The sequence below is a fragment of the Pelodiscus sinensis genome, chromosome 15, assembly GCF_049634645.1.
Source record: "Pelodiscus sinensis isolate JC-2024 chromosome 15, ASM4963464v1, whole genome shotgun sequence".
Taxonomy (NCBI): Eukaryota; Metazoa; Chordata; order Testudines; family Trionychidae; genus Pelodiscus; species Pelodiscus sinensis.
In genome coordinates, this window is record NC_134725.1 from 27385144 (window position 1) to 27402345 (window position 17202).

At 46.4% G+C, this 17202-nt stretch overlaps 1 protein-coding gene across 3 annotated transcripts in view; it reads right to left on the reverse strand.

The window, feature by feature from the left end:
- The window catches only part of TMEM132C (transmembrane protein 132C), a 476658-nt gene that overhangs the window by 146497 nt on the left and 312959 nt on the right, over positions 1 to 17202 (reverse strand). For all 3 annotated transcript variants that reach the window (XM_075898467.1, XM_075898466.1, XM_075898468.1), the window contains one exon: positions 6330 to 6513. In XM_075898467.1, coding sequence (XP_075754582.1) covers positions 6330 to 6513 — 184 coding nt within the window. The remainder of the gene's footprint in view (positions 1 to 6329; positions 6514 to 17202) is intronic.

Genomic DNA, 17202 nt, shown 5'->3' on the forward strand with positions numbered 1-17202 from the left:
GAATCACAATCTGCTGCCCTAGCCACTGGCTCACACTGCCTCTGTCTTTGTAATTGCAAAAATTCCTCCTTAAAAGTTCCTTCCTCCATTGACAAAATTCCAAAAGAGGCAGTTTTGTTCCCTGGGCACGATTTATGTTTCAAGCAATCTGGTCTATTTACTTGAAACAGTTTTTTTCCTGCAAATTATTTAAGAAAAACACTTGCCATAAAACACCAGAGTAAGAGATGGGCACTTGCTTTAACAGTCTGTAGCTGAGAGAAACAGTGAAGTACAACTTTTCAGCAAAGAAAGCACTACACTCTGTCTCTACCTCTGAACAAGAGAATTGCCGGGTAATCAGCTCAGTTAGAGATTAATGTTTAAATAAAGAAAGTGCCCTGGCTGGAGCTGTCGTGTTAGCTAACAGAAAACATGTGAAAATTCCCTTTATCTACTAATGCCCTGCCAGCAAAACCAATTTTGCATTGGCATCTCATCCAGTCCGATTCTATTAGCACAACATGTTATGGCTGCTGCCAAGTGTTATCACAAGGTACACTAGAAAAATGGACATACATAAGGAAGCTTTGCAAAGTGAAGAGTTTAAAGTTTAGTTTTGTCCTTTAAATCCCATGCAAAACCCATAATGCTCAATGGTACTGCCATTGGTAAAGCCCTGCATGAATACAAAATTTGTATCTGCATCTGTATCCACAAAAATGAGCTGCAGATATCTGCATCCAGATCTGCAGATGCAGATACCCACATTTATAAATGAGATCTCTGCAAATTTGCAGGTTTTTAGATATAAAACTTGTATAAACATCTTCACTCACAGCTGCAAAAATGAGCTGTGGATATCCACATTTCCATTTATGGATGTATATACTTGTAGATATAAAATGGATATCCACAGATCTGCAGGGCTCTAGCCACTGAATTATCCAAAGTTTCATCCCATATTCTTTATGCTCCCCATATTACACTATATGAGGCTACTAGAGAAACCAACATAAAAGGATGCTTTTTAATCTCTCAAAGACATGTTAATGTCCATCTGTATCTTGCCTCCAAGAGTAAAGGCATTAGTGATTATTTTAATATTAGCCAATTAGCCCATCAAAAGAAGGGATTTTCAGGTCTCTCCTCCACGTCGGTCTTCTCTCCTGAGCCTCCGGTCTCTCGCTCCGTCTCTCTCTCTCTCCTCCTCCTACTGCTTCCCTTCCCCCCTCAGTTCTCCTCAGCCTTCTGCCTCTCTTTCCATCTCTTTCTCCTCCCCCTCCTGCCTCTCACTCTTCCTTTCTCTTCTCCTCCTCCTCCTGCCTCTCACTCTCTCTCCGCTCCGACTCTCTTTTTCTCTTTCCCCCCTCCTGCCTCTCACTCTCTCTTCACTCTCCTCTGTCTCCGTCGGGGATGCCTGAGTGGGGTGGGCAGCATCCTGGGATCTGAATGCACCTGGGTGAGTCCGGCTCCCTGCTGGCTGATTCCCTCTCCCCGCCCCTCACCAGACAGTTCCTCCTCCTGATTTCCCATGGCCAGCTTCGCTGCCCCCGACTCCCACCCCCCACCAGCTTTGCTTCCTACCAGCCGCCCCTCCCTCGTTCTCCCCTGGCCAGCTATTCTGCCTCTGACCGCCCCCCAGTTCTGCTTCCCCCCTAGCCAGACATGCTCCTCTCCCGGATGGTCCTTCCCCCCTCCCACTCCCGATCAAGGGTGTCCGGTTTTTTTTACACCCTACCCCAGTGACGTACATGGCCAGGAGGCAGGGCCATGTACGTCACCGTCCCGCCCCCCCCTTCCCCTACTACCATGGTGCTTGGTTGAGTTCTGCGCTGCTCAGCCGGGCCACCACAGGGGTACAAGCGGCACAAGCAGCCATTTGGGCTCCCCCACGGTGGCTCCGCTGAGCGTGCAGCACTCAGCCAAGCGCCATAGCAGGAGGGGAAGGGAGCAGGACGATGTACATGGCCAGGGGGCGGTGCCGTGTACATCACTGCCCCACCCCCCTTTCCCTCCCGCCGTGGTGCTTGGCTGAGTTCTGTGCCACTCAGCTGGGCTGCGACAGGGGAGAAAGCAGCAGCAAGAGGCTGTTTGGGGTCCGCGTTCCCCATGTAGCACAGTGCTGCACGGGGAGTGCGGACCCCAAATGGCCGTTTGCTGCTGCTTGCTCCCCCGTCACGGCCCAGCTGAGTGGTGCAGTACTTAGCTGAGCGCCACGGCGGAAGGCAAGAGCGCCCCCCAGAGGCAAGACTATAACGCTACAGCGTTACAGACTCACAGACATTGGGCTACTATGTAGATGACGTATAAAAATAGATCAGGCAAGAAATATACAATGAATGAAAGCAATGAATTCTTTACAAATATAGATGGGGAATGGTAAATTCTGCCAGAAGATAGACTCATGTCACTTTGTTGGAAGTCATCGAGTGAATCTAAGGCCAGAATCTGAGCTAAAGACACTGTCTTAAGTATCTCCTTATTGCAGTACTCTAAGTACCCCCACCAGCTTTGCTTCCTACCAGCCGCCCCTCCCTCGTTCTCCCCTGGCCAGCTATTCTGCCTCTGACCGCCCCCCAGTTCTGCTTCCCCCCTAGCCAGACATGCTCCTCTCCCGGATGGTCCTTCCCCCCTCCCACTCCCGATCAAGGGTGTCCGGTTTTTTTTACACCCTACCCCAGTGACGTACATGGCCAGGAGGCAGGGCCATGTACGTCACCGTCCCGCCCCCCCCTTCCCCTACTACCATGGTGCTTGGTTGAGTTCTGCGCTGCTCAGCCGGGCCACCACAGGGGTACAAGCGGCACAAGCAGCCATTTGGGCTCCCCCACGGTGGCTCCGCTGAGCGTGCAGCACTCAGCCAAGCGCCATAGCAGGAGGGGAAGGGAGCAGGACGATGTACATGGCCAGGGGGCGGTGCCGTGTACATCACTGCCCCACCCCCCTTTCCCTCCCGCCGTGGTGCTTGGCTGAGTTCTGTGCCACTCAGCTGGGCTGCGACAGGGGAGAAAGCAGCAGCAAGAGGCTGTTTGGGGTCCGCGTTCCCCATGTAGCACAGTGCTGCACGGGGAGTGCGGACCCCAAATGGCCGTTTGCTGCTGCTTGCTCCCCCGTCACGGCCCAGCTGAGTGGTGCAGTACTTAGCTGAGCGCCACGGCGGAAGGCAAGAGCGCCCCCCAGAGGCAAGACTATAACGCTACAGCGTTACAGACTCACAGACATTGGGCTACTATGTAGATGACGTATAAAAATAGATCAGGCAAGAAATATACAATGAATGAAAGCAATGAATTCTTTACAAATATAGATGGGGAATGGTAAATTCTGCCAGAAGATAGACTCATGTCACTTTGTTGGAAGTCATCGAGTGAATCTAAGGCCAGAATCTGAGCTAAAGACACTGTCTTAAGTATCTCCTTATTGCAGTACTCTAAGATTGGCATTGCTTTGGTCTTTAATTCAATTAATTCTTGTTTTGTGGAAAAAAAAATGAAAATGTCCATGCTTCATTAAAATAATTCCTCTGGAGTGGAGTTAGGGATATGGGGTTCAGGATGCAGGCTGCCCTAGGGAGAGAAGACTCCCTCAGCCCTCTCTTACTACAGCAGGTTGGAGCCAGGTGACAAGCACTTCTTCATTACTGTTGTGGCTCCAGTGAGCACAGCTGAGGGGGGGAAGCATTTCTCCTGGCCAGGGCAGGTCCAGGTTTGTCTGCCTCCTGTGCTCTCCTCCTTCTTGCCTCCTATACACCTGACTGTCCACTTAGTGGATTAGAATGCACTGGGGAGGATTAAAATGCCAAACAGCCCATTCATGCAGAGGACAAAAGAAGGTACAGGAAGTGATAGGGAGAGGGACCAGTTTGCAGCCAAGACTAAGAAAGATTTCTGGGTGGAAACATTTTTCCTTCTGCTAAGAGCTAAGGGGAAATAGTCTTCCCAATTACCCACTTAACCACTCGGTCACTCCCCTTACTCCTGCCTAACCACTTAGTCTCTATTTATCTCCTTATACTACATTTCAAGCATGGAACAGCTCCCTTTAGCTGCTTGTTCAGCAAGACAACACCTCGGCCCCCTTTGATCAGCTGAGCTCCCTGCCTGTGAGTGAGCTTTGAACTCCTGAGTGGAGCTCAGTAAACAGCTGCGGGGTCACGTAGCTTAGTGGGAACTATGGTTCCCTGTCAATGGCCCCCTCAGCCTGCCACCCCTCCCTGCTGCTGGTTCCTTTGGCTCTGCTGCTGGTTTGGCAATGTAATTGCCCCTTCCCTGCTGCCATAACCACTGCTCCAACCAGCATGCCAGCATGGTAGCCCTGGCCTGCCCTAGCCCCAGCTGGGTTGCTGCATCCCTGGCATGCAGCCCCCATCAGGCTGCCACAGCACAACACTGCTGCTGAGCAAGCACATGCGTGCTGCCCCCAGCCCCAGCTCACTTGCCAGGCTGCTACTGGAGGAGCAGCTATGTGTTCCAAGCCTCAGCTCTGGCAACCCAGGAGCAGCAACCCACCCTGGTCCCAGCCCTGCTGCCGGAGGAGCAGCCCATGTGTCCCAAGCCCTAGCTGCTGGAGGAGCTTGCTCAGCTGAGCCCTCATATTCTCACCACTACCAGCAGCACCTCACCTGCTTCCACCAGCTCACGGCTGCTTCCACTGGCACATAGCTGCAACAGGTTTGGGTGGGCAGAGAAGAGGAAGAGCACTGGCTGCCGGCACATAGCCCAATCTGCAGCCTCTCTGCATGCCCTCCCACCCCCGGGGCTGGTGCTGCAGCTGCCTGCTAGCCATAAGGCTCAAAGGGCAGTTCAGGCTCCCTGTTGCATGGGGAAGAATGGGCGGGGCTGCCCTGTGTGCCACTGAAAATCAGCTTGCATGCCATGAGTGGCACATGTGCTGTAGGTTGCTGACATCTAATCTAGACAGGGCTTAGTCCTGCCATGAGGAGAGGACTTGATGATCTCTCGAGATCCCTTCCAGTTCTAGCATTCTATGATTCTAGATTTAGCTGTAGAGGTAATCAAAGGTAAAATTTCTCTCACAGACCAGTGCTGTAGCACACAACTCTCTACTTACTTCAGTGAACTTCAGCTCTACATGAGCAAATCTCCACAGGACATTGATAGGAGTTCTACTGCCAGAGGGTATAAGCTGAATAGGGTATAAGCGGATGCCATACTCATCACAAACTATAATTCTTCCCCAATTATCTAGCACATGACAATATTATGAAATTAAAGGCAAAATCACATAATATAGTAAATAAAAGAGGGCCAGCATTTTACCCACAAAACCATGAACAGAAAGTATCTTTCAGTGTTAAAATCTGTGCTGGTCCTGTAACGTTGGTAAACATCTTGTTTTTATATGAATATCATTCAAGCTGCTCCAGTTCATGAACACATTGACTTCAGTGGGAGTAGGTTTTAAAAAAATAAACTAGAGGAGAAAATTCCCTAGAAAAGGTAGGATATTCAAGCAAAATCTGATCAGAATAGACTCATTTACAGTGATTTCCCAAATGGACCAAAGGCCTTTTCTTTCTTTTAAAGATTCTTTCTGTTCTCTCCCTAAAACCAAAGTGCTCTTAGGGAAGAGCCAACTAATTAATATGGTTTTCATCCTGTAAATGCTGAGCATTTTCAACACTTATTTATTAACATGATTTGCAGCCTCCAAGACATGATCAGAATCACCTAGCCTCTGTTTGCCAAAAGCTTGGAATGGGTGAAGGGGAGGGATCACATGATGCTTACCTGTTCTGCTTGTTCGCTGTGGGTCACCTGGTTTTGGCCACTGTCAGAGGACAGGATACTAGGCTAGCAGGACCTTTGGTCTGACTCAGTATGGCTGTTCTAATCTTCCTATGATCAAACTTTATAGCACTTAATGAAGAAATTAAAAAGTGACCACAAGTATATTTGCTTCTGTTACCAACTGGTAGCCTAGAAGGAGCTGGGAATGAATGGTTTAAAACAGGGGAACTTCAGGTTTAAAGAGCAAGGGCCAGATCTTTTAAAAGGGGCAAAATCTTTTTTTGAGTGTGTGTGTGTGGGCAGTTAGTTGTGATTTGCACTCACAAGTACATGCACATGTAATTGTAGTAAGCATTTATTGTGCCTATAAAAAAGATATGCACCTGATATCAACAAAGATTCCATCACATAGAGAGAACAGTATTATATCAAGGTGTGGTAGAGCCATCCTGATCTCAAAAAGGATTTCTTCCCTGATAATTTATTGGACAGAGACTACCCTTTGCCAATCGGTCTCAAAGGCTGTTTAGTACCTTCCCAGAGCGACAGTCATTTAAAGATGGGACAGATCACCATGCTTTCCAGAGAATCTCTTACCATTGCCAGTGGAACTATCCCTACCAGGTCCTTCTGGCAGATGAAGATTTCAGAGAGGGCTATGTCTGTTGTCCCCTTCCGAGGGTATTCCACTTGCCATGTGATTGGCTGAGTTCCGGAAAGACTGCTGAAACTGGCTATTTCAAAGTTCATCTGCACAACTTCACTGAATAAACTGTTACTTCTGAAAAGATGAAAAGAGAGAAAAAGAAGAAACATTAATAGTGACTGAGGATGGTAAGTGAATCACATTACCTGTCGGAATTTGTAGTTATTTATATGCAAACACAAAATAAACTTTGCAATACAAACATGAAGTATTCTCAAAGTATTTCCCACCAAGGTTAAGAAGCAAGAGGTATAGGGTTCTGTACTTTATCTTCCTCCAGGTTAAGGTATATGATATAGGTTGAACCTCTCTAGTCTGGCACCCTTGTGTCCTGACTGTTGCTGAACCACAGAAGGTCAATACTGTCTAGCAGCATTAACAGTTCCACTGCTTACTGGGCTTTTAGAAGACATTTAGGGGTAAATTAGAGCTAAATAACAGCACAGAACACAGAGCCAGGACTGGTGGCTGTAAACAAACCCTGTGGGACCAAAGGGGAACTTGGTAGAGATCCAGCTAACTAAAATCATGCCAGGCCATGGATGTTGCCAGAGCACAGAGTACTGGACTAGAGAGGTTCACCCTGTAAAATCAAAGATATTCACTCAAGTGCATGTTTTTATAATTTTGCAAATTTGATTCAACACTGTCAGTGAATCTGATTCTGTTTTTAAGTATGCTGAGAGAACCAAGAATATTTCCAGTGAAGTTGATGAAGATACACAAGTCTAAAACTGGTGCAGGTGAGAACCAAGCCAAGCTCAATGGTATTGATCTCAGAGTTTATCATTATAACCACATCAATTGTTCACAATGAAAACAATTTAAAGACTTTAAATGCAGCCGGGAATCAATGTAAGACAAAAACAGACCTGATATGGTTAAACAGAAAGGTTCAAGAGGTTATTTAAGCCTCAGAGGTACCCTTCAGAAAATGGAAATAAAGCCCAAGTGAAGCCAATAGAAAGGAGAGTAAGCTATGGCATGTGAAATGTAATGTGGAAATCTAAAGAGCAAATAGTCAAAGATATAAAAAAAACCCTCTAAAATTATTTAAATATATCGGGAAAAGTAAAAGAATTAAATAAATGAATCTGCTAAACTACTAAGGAGTTAAGGGATCAATTGTGGGTAGATCATTGCAGAGAGATGAAATTATTTTTTTCAATTGCTTCCGGCGATGTTTCACAGAATGTTACTTCAAATAACCCCTGTTCCTGCTAACAAGAACAAGTACCTACCTGCCAAGAGCGATTCAATCTGGTTCTCATCAGATTTTTGTATGACTTCAATAGAGCAGCTTCAGTCTTCCCTACCATTTTGGTGGACCACAGGAAAAGGTTTACTGCTGAGGCTCAGCAACAGGCCAAGATGGACTGAGTAGGGGTATGTCTACACTACAAAGTTAATTCGAACTAACAGATGTTAGTTCGAATTAACTTTGATAGGTGCTACACTAGCGCTCCGCTAGTTCGAACTTAATTCGAACTAGCGGAGCACTTAGTTCGAACTAGGTAAACTTCATTTTACGAGGACTAAGCCTAGTTCGAACTTACTAGTTTGAATTAAGGGCTGTGTAGCCCCTTAATTCGAACTAGTGGGAGGCTATCCCTCCCCAGCTTTCCCTGGTGGTCACTCTGGCCAACACCAGGGAAACTCGTATGCCCCCCTCTCGGCCCCGGAGCCCTTAAAGGGGCAAGGGCTGGCTACAGTGCCCGTGTCAGGTGCAAGCCTGCCAGCACCCAGCTAGCAGACCCTGCACCTGGCACGCCATGAGTCAGCCACCCGATGCCCCCCAGCCCTCCGCCTCTTCCCGGGACCAGGCTGGTGGCTCTCGGGAGCCTGGCCAGGATGGCAAGAGGCGGGCACCCGCCTGGTCTAGTGCAGACATCGTGGACCTTGTCCACGAACTCCGCACTAGGCACAGGAAAGTGTCCCTCTAGGGCAGGAGAGCTGCCAGCCTGGCCACCCAGGAGCAGGTTTGCATGAAAATCAAGGTGGTCCACTGAGACCCCCGACCCTGACCCCTGAGCTTAGAATGGCCGTACTGGGTCAGACCAAAGGTTCATCTAGTCCAGTAGCCTGTCTGCCGACAGCAGCCAACCCTAGGTACCCTGGAGGGGATGGACCAAAGATAGTGACCAAGCCATTTGTCTCGTGCCATCCATCTCCAGCCTTCCACAAACTTTGGGCAGGGACACCATTTCTACCCCCTGGCTAATACCATTCCATGGACCCAACCTCCATGACTTGATCTCACTTCTCTTTAAACTCTGTTCTAGTTCTAGCCTTCACAGCCTCCTGCAGCAAGGCGTTCCACAGGTAGACTCTTTGCTTTGTGAAGAACAACTTTCTGTTACTAGTTTGAAGCCTGCTACCCATTCCTTTCCTTTGGTGTCCTCTAGTCCTTCTATTATGGGAACTAATGAAGAACCTTTCTTTATGCACCCTCTCCACACCACTCTTGCTTTTATAGACCTCTATCATATCTCCCCTCCGTCTCCTCTTCTCTAAGCTGAAAAGTCCCAGTCTCTTTAGCCTCTCTTCATATGGGACCTCTTCCAAACCCCTGATCATTTTAGTTGCTCTCCCCTCTCCCAGCCTCTCTCTTCCCCTCTCCCACCTCTTTTTCCTAGTCTCCCCCAGTATTGTTCAATAAAGAGAGATTCTATTTTTGACCACATGTTTTCTTTATTTTGTACATCAGGAAGGGGGGCTAGGGAAGGGTAAGTGGAAGGAGGTGAGGGAGGAATGGGGTACGAGCCCCCGATGGGGAGGACTGGGCTGGCTCTGCGGGCTTCTGGGGGTGGAAGTTCTCCTGCAGCCTCCCGATTATCCCCTCCCCCCGGATGGCAGCCTGCGGCAAGTGCAGCCGGGCTGATGGCCGAGTGCTGTGATGTGCCCAGTGTGGGCACTCAGGGCACTCCAAGCCAGGACTGCTTTGCAAGCAGAGAACGCTGAGAACTGTCTGTCCGGGGTAAGGGTCGGGTCCCTTTAAGCACAGCCCTCAGCTAGACTGAGACAGCATCTCCACGCTCTAAGTCCTCCTCTGATGCCCTGCTGGCACTGCTTCCGGCCATCCTTAACCCCGCTTCAGGGTCCACTTAATGTGGACATGCTAGTTCGAATTAGCAAAATGCTAATTCAAACTAGTTTTTAAGTCTAGCTGCGCTAATTCGAATTAGCTTAGTTAGTTCGAATTAGCGCTGTAGTGTAGACGTACCCTAGGTGTCCAGCTTTTAGACTTCCCTAATTGTGATCTTTCTCTCTAAACTAGTGGTGGGCAACCTGCAGCCCAGGGGCTGCATTCTGCCCATTGGGGTTCTATGGGTGGCCACATGTAGGGTTGCCAGATTCTGCTGGTTTCCATCCGTGTAGTTTTTTTTCCTACTGATATGTCTAAAGTGATACACACGTAAAGCAGGAGCACGTGAAGTGAGGTGTGCACTGACTGCACCCAACACTGACTGAGGCAGCCGTGCACTCCTGCATCCAAACAAAGTACAGCTATGCTACAAATTCTATGTATTCAAGTGCAGTTAGCAAAACTACCCTAGCCCAGGAGACAACCTTGATTACAACAGCCTTGTGGCCCACTGAGATGAAAGAGGGACACACATTGGCCCACTCACTAGGTTAGGTTGCCCATCACCATTCTAAACCCTTTAGCAAGTAACTACCATTTTTCATTCTTGAAGTTGCATTTTGTCACATTAGCTCAGTGATTATTTTAGAAGTAAAACTTTTCCCAGCACAATGATTGTTTCCATGGTGGATTTTTCTTTGAAAGGGCTTAGTCAGAAAAGTCTTAATACTAGATAATGTTTTAATTGCCTTTACTTACTACAAAGTCTCCCTCTCTTGAAAAAGAGAAACCTAGACATGTGTGGGACAGTGGCAGACTTTCTTTCATGAATTTATAGAGTGATTATGTGGGGTAATGTGATAGATGATAGATGTATAGGCATAGCAATTCATAACTCAAGATCAGTTCATTCCCACTTGAGAATCCTTACTAAATAAATCGTATTGCTTATAAGTATAAGGCAACTGTGATAACTCTAGTTTATGCACAAAAGGAATACATATTGGATTGAACTTGTAATTTATCTGAAGGCATGATTATATGCAAAGACACCTGGATCATCTGAGCTAGTGAGTTCATTTAGCTGCTAAAGACGCCATTATGCCTTAGATTAATGGTACTTGGAAAGATATTATTCTCAACATTTCTAGGCCTGATGCTGAGAAACTGTCAAAGCTTTGCATATGATTGGCAATCTCAGAGTTTTCAGGTGTGTTAAATATAGAGAAAATTCTAGCACAACTGCAGAACTGCTCTGAGTCACAATATATGACAGGAGAGCTGCCCCAATCAAAAAGGCTGAAGACCTCTGTAAATAGAGTGTGAGCAGATATAGAATCATAGAATCATAGAATACGAGGATGAGAAGGGACCTCGAGAGGTCATCGAGTCCAGCCCCTGCCATATTGGCTGGACCAAATACTGTCTAGACCATCCCTGATAGACATTTATCTAACCTACTCTGAAATATCTCCACAGATGGAGATTCCACAACCTCCATGGGCAATTTATTCCAGTGTTTGACTACCCTGACAGTTAGAAACTTTTTCCTAATGTCCAACCTAAACCTCCCTTGCTGCAGTTTAAGCCCGTTGCTTCTTGTTCTATCCCCAGAGGCCAAGACGAACAAGTTTTTCCCTCCTCCTTATGACAACCTGAAAACTGCTATCATGTCCCCCCTCAATCTTCTTTTTTCTAAACTAAACAAACCTAATTCCTTCAGCTTTCCCTCATAGGTCATGTTCCCTAGACCTTTAATCATTCTCGTTGCTCTTCTCTGGACCCTGTCCAATTTCTCCACATCTTTCTTGAAATGCGGTGCCCAGAACTGAACACAATACTCCAATTGAGGCCTAACCAGCGCAGAATAGAGCGGAAGAATGACTTCTCGTGTCTTGCTCACAACACTCCTGTTAATGCATCGCAGAATCATGTTTGTTTTTTTTGCAACAGCATCACACTCTGACTCATATTCAACTTGTGGTCCACTATAACCCCTAGATCGCTATCTGCCATACTCCTTCCCAGACAGTCGCTTCCCATTCTGTATGTATGAAACTGATTGTTCCTTCCTAAATGGAGCACTTTGCATTTGTCTTTATTAAACTTCATCCTATTTACCTCAGAACATTTCTCCAATTTGTCCAGGTCATTTTGAATTATGACCCTATCCTCCAGATTAGTCGCAATCCCTCCCAGCATGGCATAATCTGCACAATTAATAAGCGTATTTTCTATACCAATATCTAAATTGTTGATGAAGATATTAAACAGAGCCGGTCCTGAAACAGACCCCTGCGGAACCCCACTTGTTATGCCTTTCCAGCAGGATTGTGAACCATTAATAACTACTCTCTGAGTACGGTTATCCAGCCAGTTATTCACCCACATTATAGTAGCCCCATCTAAGTTGTATTTACCTAGTTTATTGATAAGAATATCATGCAAGACCATATCAAACGCCTTACTAAAGTCTAGGTATACCACATCCACCGCTTCTCCCTTATCCACAAGACTTGTTATCCTATTAAAGAAAGCTATCAGATTAGTTTGACATGATTTGTTCTTTATAAATCCATGCTGGCTGTTCTCTATCACCTTGCCACTTTCCAAGTGTTTACAGATGATTTCCTTAATTACTTGCTCCATTATCTTCCCTGGCACAGAAGTTAAACTAACTGGTCTGTAGTTTCTTGGGGTGTTCTTATTTCCCTTTTTATAGATGGGCACTATACTTGCCCTTTTCCAGTTTTCTGGAATCTCTCCTGTCTCCCATGATTTTCCAAAGATGATAGATAAAGGCTCAGATACCTCCTCTATCAGCACCTTGAGTATTCTAGGACGAATTTCATCAGGCCCCGGTGACTTGCAGACAGCTAACTTTTCTAGGTGATTTTTAACTTGTTCTTTTTTTATTTTACCTTCTAAAACTACCTCCTTCCCACTAGCATTCACTATGTTAGGCATTCCTTCAGACTTCCTGAAGACCGAAACAAAGAAGTCATTGAGCATCTCTGCCATTTCCAAGTTTACTGTTAGGCTATGTCTAGACTGCAGGCTTCTTTCGAAAGAGGCTCTTTCGAAAGCATCTTTCGAAAGAGCCTCTTTCGAAAGATCGCGTCTAGACTGCAGGCGGATCTTTTGAAAGAGCAATCCTCTTTTTCGAAAGAGAGCACCCAGCGAGTCTGGATGCTCTCTTTCGAGGAAGCCCTATTTACATTGAAGAACGCCTTCTTTCGAAAGAGGAACTTTCGAAAGAAGGCGTTCTTCCTCGTGAAACGAGGTTTACCGCCATCGAAAGAAAAGCCGCGTTCTTTCGAAATTATTTCGAAAGAACGCGGCTTGAGTCTGGACACAGGGGAAGTTTTTTCGGGAAAAGGCTACTTTTCCCGAAAAAACCCCTGAGTCTGGACACAGCCTTACTGTTTCTCCCTCCTCACTGACCAGTGGGCCTACCCTGTCCTTGGTCTTCCTCTTGCTTCTAATGTATTTATAAAAAGTCTTCTTGTTTCCCTTTATTCCGGTAGCTAGTTTGTGCTCATTCTGTGCTTTTGCCTTTCTAATCTTGCCCCTGTATTCCTGTGCTGTTTGCCTATATTCATCCTTTGTAATTTGTCCTACTTTCCATTTTTTATATGACTCCTTTTTTATTTTTAGATCATGCAAGATCTTGTGGTTAAGCCAAGGCTGTCTTTTGCTATATTTTCTATCTTTCCAACACATCGGAAGAGCTTGCTTTTGGGCCCTTAACAATGTCCCTTTGAAAAACTGCCAACTCTCCTCAGTTGTTTTTCCCCTCAGTCTCGATTCCCATGGGTCCTTACCTATCAGCTCTCTGATCTTACCAAAATCCGCCTTCCTGAAATCCATTGTCTCTATTTTGCTGTTCTCCCTTCTATCCTTTCTTAGAATAATTTATATTTGGATAAAATATAAAGCTTCAGAGGGATAGCCGAGTTAGTCTGTAACAGAAAAAAACTTAAAAAAGAACAAATAGTCTGGTAGCACTTTAAAGACTAACAAAACATGTGGATGGTATCATGAGCTTTCGTGGGCACAGTCCACTTCCTCCAACACTCCGTCCATCTGAAGAAGTGGGTTTTGCACACAAAAGCTCATGATACCATCTACATGTTTTGTTAGTCTATAAAATATCCAGTATTAGAAGATTTATACAGTGTTGCTTGGGTCCTTCAGGGCAGGGAGCAGGGGGGTGCAGGAGTCAGCACAGGAGCTTGGAGATACAGGAGCTCAGGGAAGAGAGATGTGGGGGTGCAGGAATTAACTTTGGGGGTTGAGGAGGAGTCCAGGGCAGAGAGTGGGGATACAGGAGTCAGAGCAAGGGGTGGGCACTCAGGGCAGAATATGGGAGTGAAGGAGTTAGGGCAGGGGATTGAGAGGGGTGGAGGAGAGTTTCAGGGGAGACTGTGGGAGGCTCATGGAAGGATGGCTGCTTCCTAGGGCCGGTCTGGATGGCAGGGGCTTCACAGCCCAGCTGGAGTCTACTCTTGGGGGATTGGCCTGGAGCAGCAGGGGCCATGCAGCCTGCTCAGAAGTGGGTCCCTAGGGCTGGCTAAGGGCAGTGGGAGCAATGCTGGCTGGCCAAGTCTGCTCCCCGGGGCTAGGCCAGTGTAGCAGAGGCTGAACTTGCCAACAGCTGGGGTGCTTGCTGCCCCCCATGGTCATTCTTGGGTATAACTGTCCCTACCATCAAAGCCCTCTTTTTCTATTTGATGAGAAGGAATCACTTTCCAGGCACATCCCATTGTCCTGGCACAACCAAACCCTGGCCATGCTTTAAGTTATGATAAAAGAAAGCTACATGCTAAATTTGATGGGTCTAGCTCTTACAGTTTCATACAGGCTCACAGACATATGAACACATGAACAGACATATAGTAGAAATATATAGGGGTATGTCTACAATACCACCCTAGTTCGAACTAGGGTGGTTAATGTAGGCAACCGGAGTTGCAAATGAAGCCCGGGATTTGAATTTCCCGGGCTTCATTTGCATCTTGCCGGGCGCCGCCATTTTTAAATGTCCGCTAGTGTGGACTCAGTGCCACGCGGCTACACACGGCACGGACTAGGTAGTTCGGACTAGGCTTCCTATTTCAAACTACCGTTACTCCTCATCTCACGGGCATGGAGTCCGCTCTAGCGGACATTTAAAAATGGCGGTGCCTGGCAAGATGCAAATGAAGCCTGGGAAATTCAAATCCCGGGCTTCATTTGCAACTCCGGTTGACTACATTACCACCCTTGTTCGAACTAGGGTGGTAGTGTAGACATACCCTAGAAGATTAACTACTACAACAAAAAAGATCCAGCCAGACCACTGGACGGGGATGATCTAGAATCTGAGGTACTTAATGGTCTCCACTCAGTAGTAGCTGAGCAGCTTACAATCTTTCATGTATTCATGCTCGCACAGGAAGTGCTATTATCCCAATGTGACAAGTTGGAAACTGAGGCACAATGATGCTGAATTCCTCAAGAGCACACCATCCTTTCCAGTGAAACATGTTTCCAATGGAAGTTACAGCACTTACTTCTAGTCTGAAACAGATAGATCAGTGATCACCAAACAATAGATCTGTATCTACTAATAGATTCTGGAGCCCCTAACAGCTGATACTGACTGGTTTGGCCAGGATGTTATCTAGGGCTGGCACTCAGCTGACCTTTCCCCACTGCTGCTCCTGCCCTCTGCCATGGAGCTTCCCTCCGGGAGCCTTCTGCTTGATGTGCAGGGTGGAAGAGGCAGAAGGAGAAGGCACTGATGTGTGTACGACTCCCTCCCCCACTCCTGTACCCTATTTCCAAAAAGTGAGCAGAGCAGGGCATGAGAGAAGGGGAGTAGAAAGAGGTGGAGCAAGGGTATTTGTGTCTGAGGTAGATCCTGGATTCTTAAATTCAAAAAGTGATCTTATGCTTAAAAAGATGGAGACCACTGATCTGGATAATGAACCTTAGAATCCAATATTATTCTGTTTATTCTAGATATTCTAGGTAATTTGTAGAGATTTTCTAAGATACATCACTTATGTGTGAGAGCTGCAAAAACACTTCTGAGATTTGAATACCACTTCTCAATAAGGGCTTTGAAAATCTCAGACTATCATTTTCCTTTCTTTTGGAGTCACATTCAGTTCCCTGGTGTCAGTTGTGATAGGATACAGAGCCCAGCATTTTTAACAGCACATTTTTTCTGTAAAATGTGTGGCACACAGTCTCCTGGAATACATGTGGTATAGTATAAAGGTTTTATTGGCACTTGCTCAGGATGATCAGTGTAATTCACTTACAACTACTCCATGTGTGAGCAATCGACCCATCTCAAACTTATGAGTATAAAACCTTCATACCACACTGCACCATCCTCCTTTTCCTTTTTCTTTTTCATACAGGAGAGACAGAGATGAACAACAGCTGGGAAAGCGGCCACTTGAAAAAAATATGCCTTCTGAGATGCATAATGTCTGAAAAAAAACCCAACCTTTTTATGAAACACATTTAATGTTCAGAGTTTGTTCACTAACTGAAACAGCAGTTCCTTAACGTGTAGCATTTAGAATTGCTCAGCAGCCAGAACAGCAAGTAATTATAAAACTTTTCTAATGTGCACAGCACGGAGTGATTGCAAATGAAGCTTGTTGCAGGGGGAGCATTTAAAGAAATGTTCTGGGGTTAGAGTATGAGCCTGATTTTATTGGAGTGAGAGCCCTCCTCGTCGCAGTTCACTCCATGTATTCATTTGGAGTTGCAAATACATTAATAATTCAGGTCCTGATTATAGTTCAAAGAAGACAGTAGGAAGTCCCTTTGCCACAGTATGCAGGCTACCTGGAACTTAGCTCTGGGTGCACAGGAGTAAACACTCAGGGTATGTAGTGGTAATGTAGTCAACCGGACTAGGGTGGTAATGTAGTCAACCAGAGTTGCAAATGAAGCCTGGGATTTGAATTTCCCGGGCTTCATTTGCATGTTGCCGGGCGCCGCCATTTTTAAATGTCTGCTAGTTCGGACTCCATGCCCCGCGGCTACACGCGGCACAAACTAGGTAGTTCGGACTAGGCTTCCTATTCCGAACTACTGTTACTCCTCATTCCACGAGGCTTCCTATTCCATGAGGCTTCCACTAGGCTTCCTATTCCGAACTACCGTTACTCCTCATTCCACGAGGAGTAACGGTAGTTCGGAATAGGAAGCCTAGTCCGAACTACCTAGTTCGTGCTGCGTGTAGCCGTGGGGCACGGAGTCCGAACTAGCGGACATTTAAAAATGGCGGTGCCCCGCAACATGCAAATGAAGCCCGGGAAATTCAAATTCCGGGCTTCATTTGCAACTCCAGTTGACTACATTACCACTCTAGTTTGAACTAGGGTGGTAGTGTAGACATACCCTGAGTTATTCTCTCTCAGGAGCAGATGGGCAATATTTAGGAAAGAGAGGGAAGAAGAAGGGAATGGGTGGAGACTTATCCACTGCTTACAGACCAATGTAGCTGAGTCGCCTTGATAATGGTGGGGTTAATAATTTACTCCAATAGCATAGCTGAAGTTGACATATTTACCGCAGCATCTTATGTGCAGTAGGGTCAGCAGGTCTGCTCTGTCTTTGATGCCAATTTCTCTTCTCATCTTGGTGGAGTACTGACATCTATGGGAGAGTGC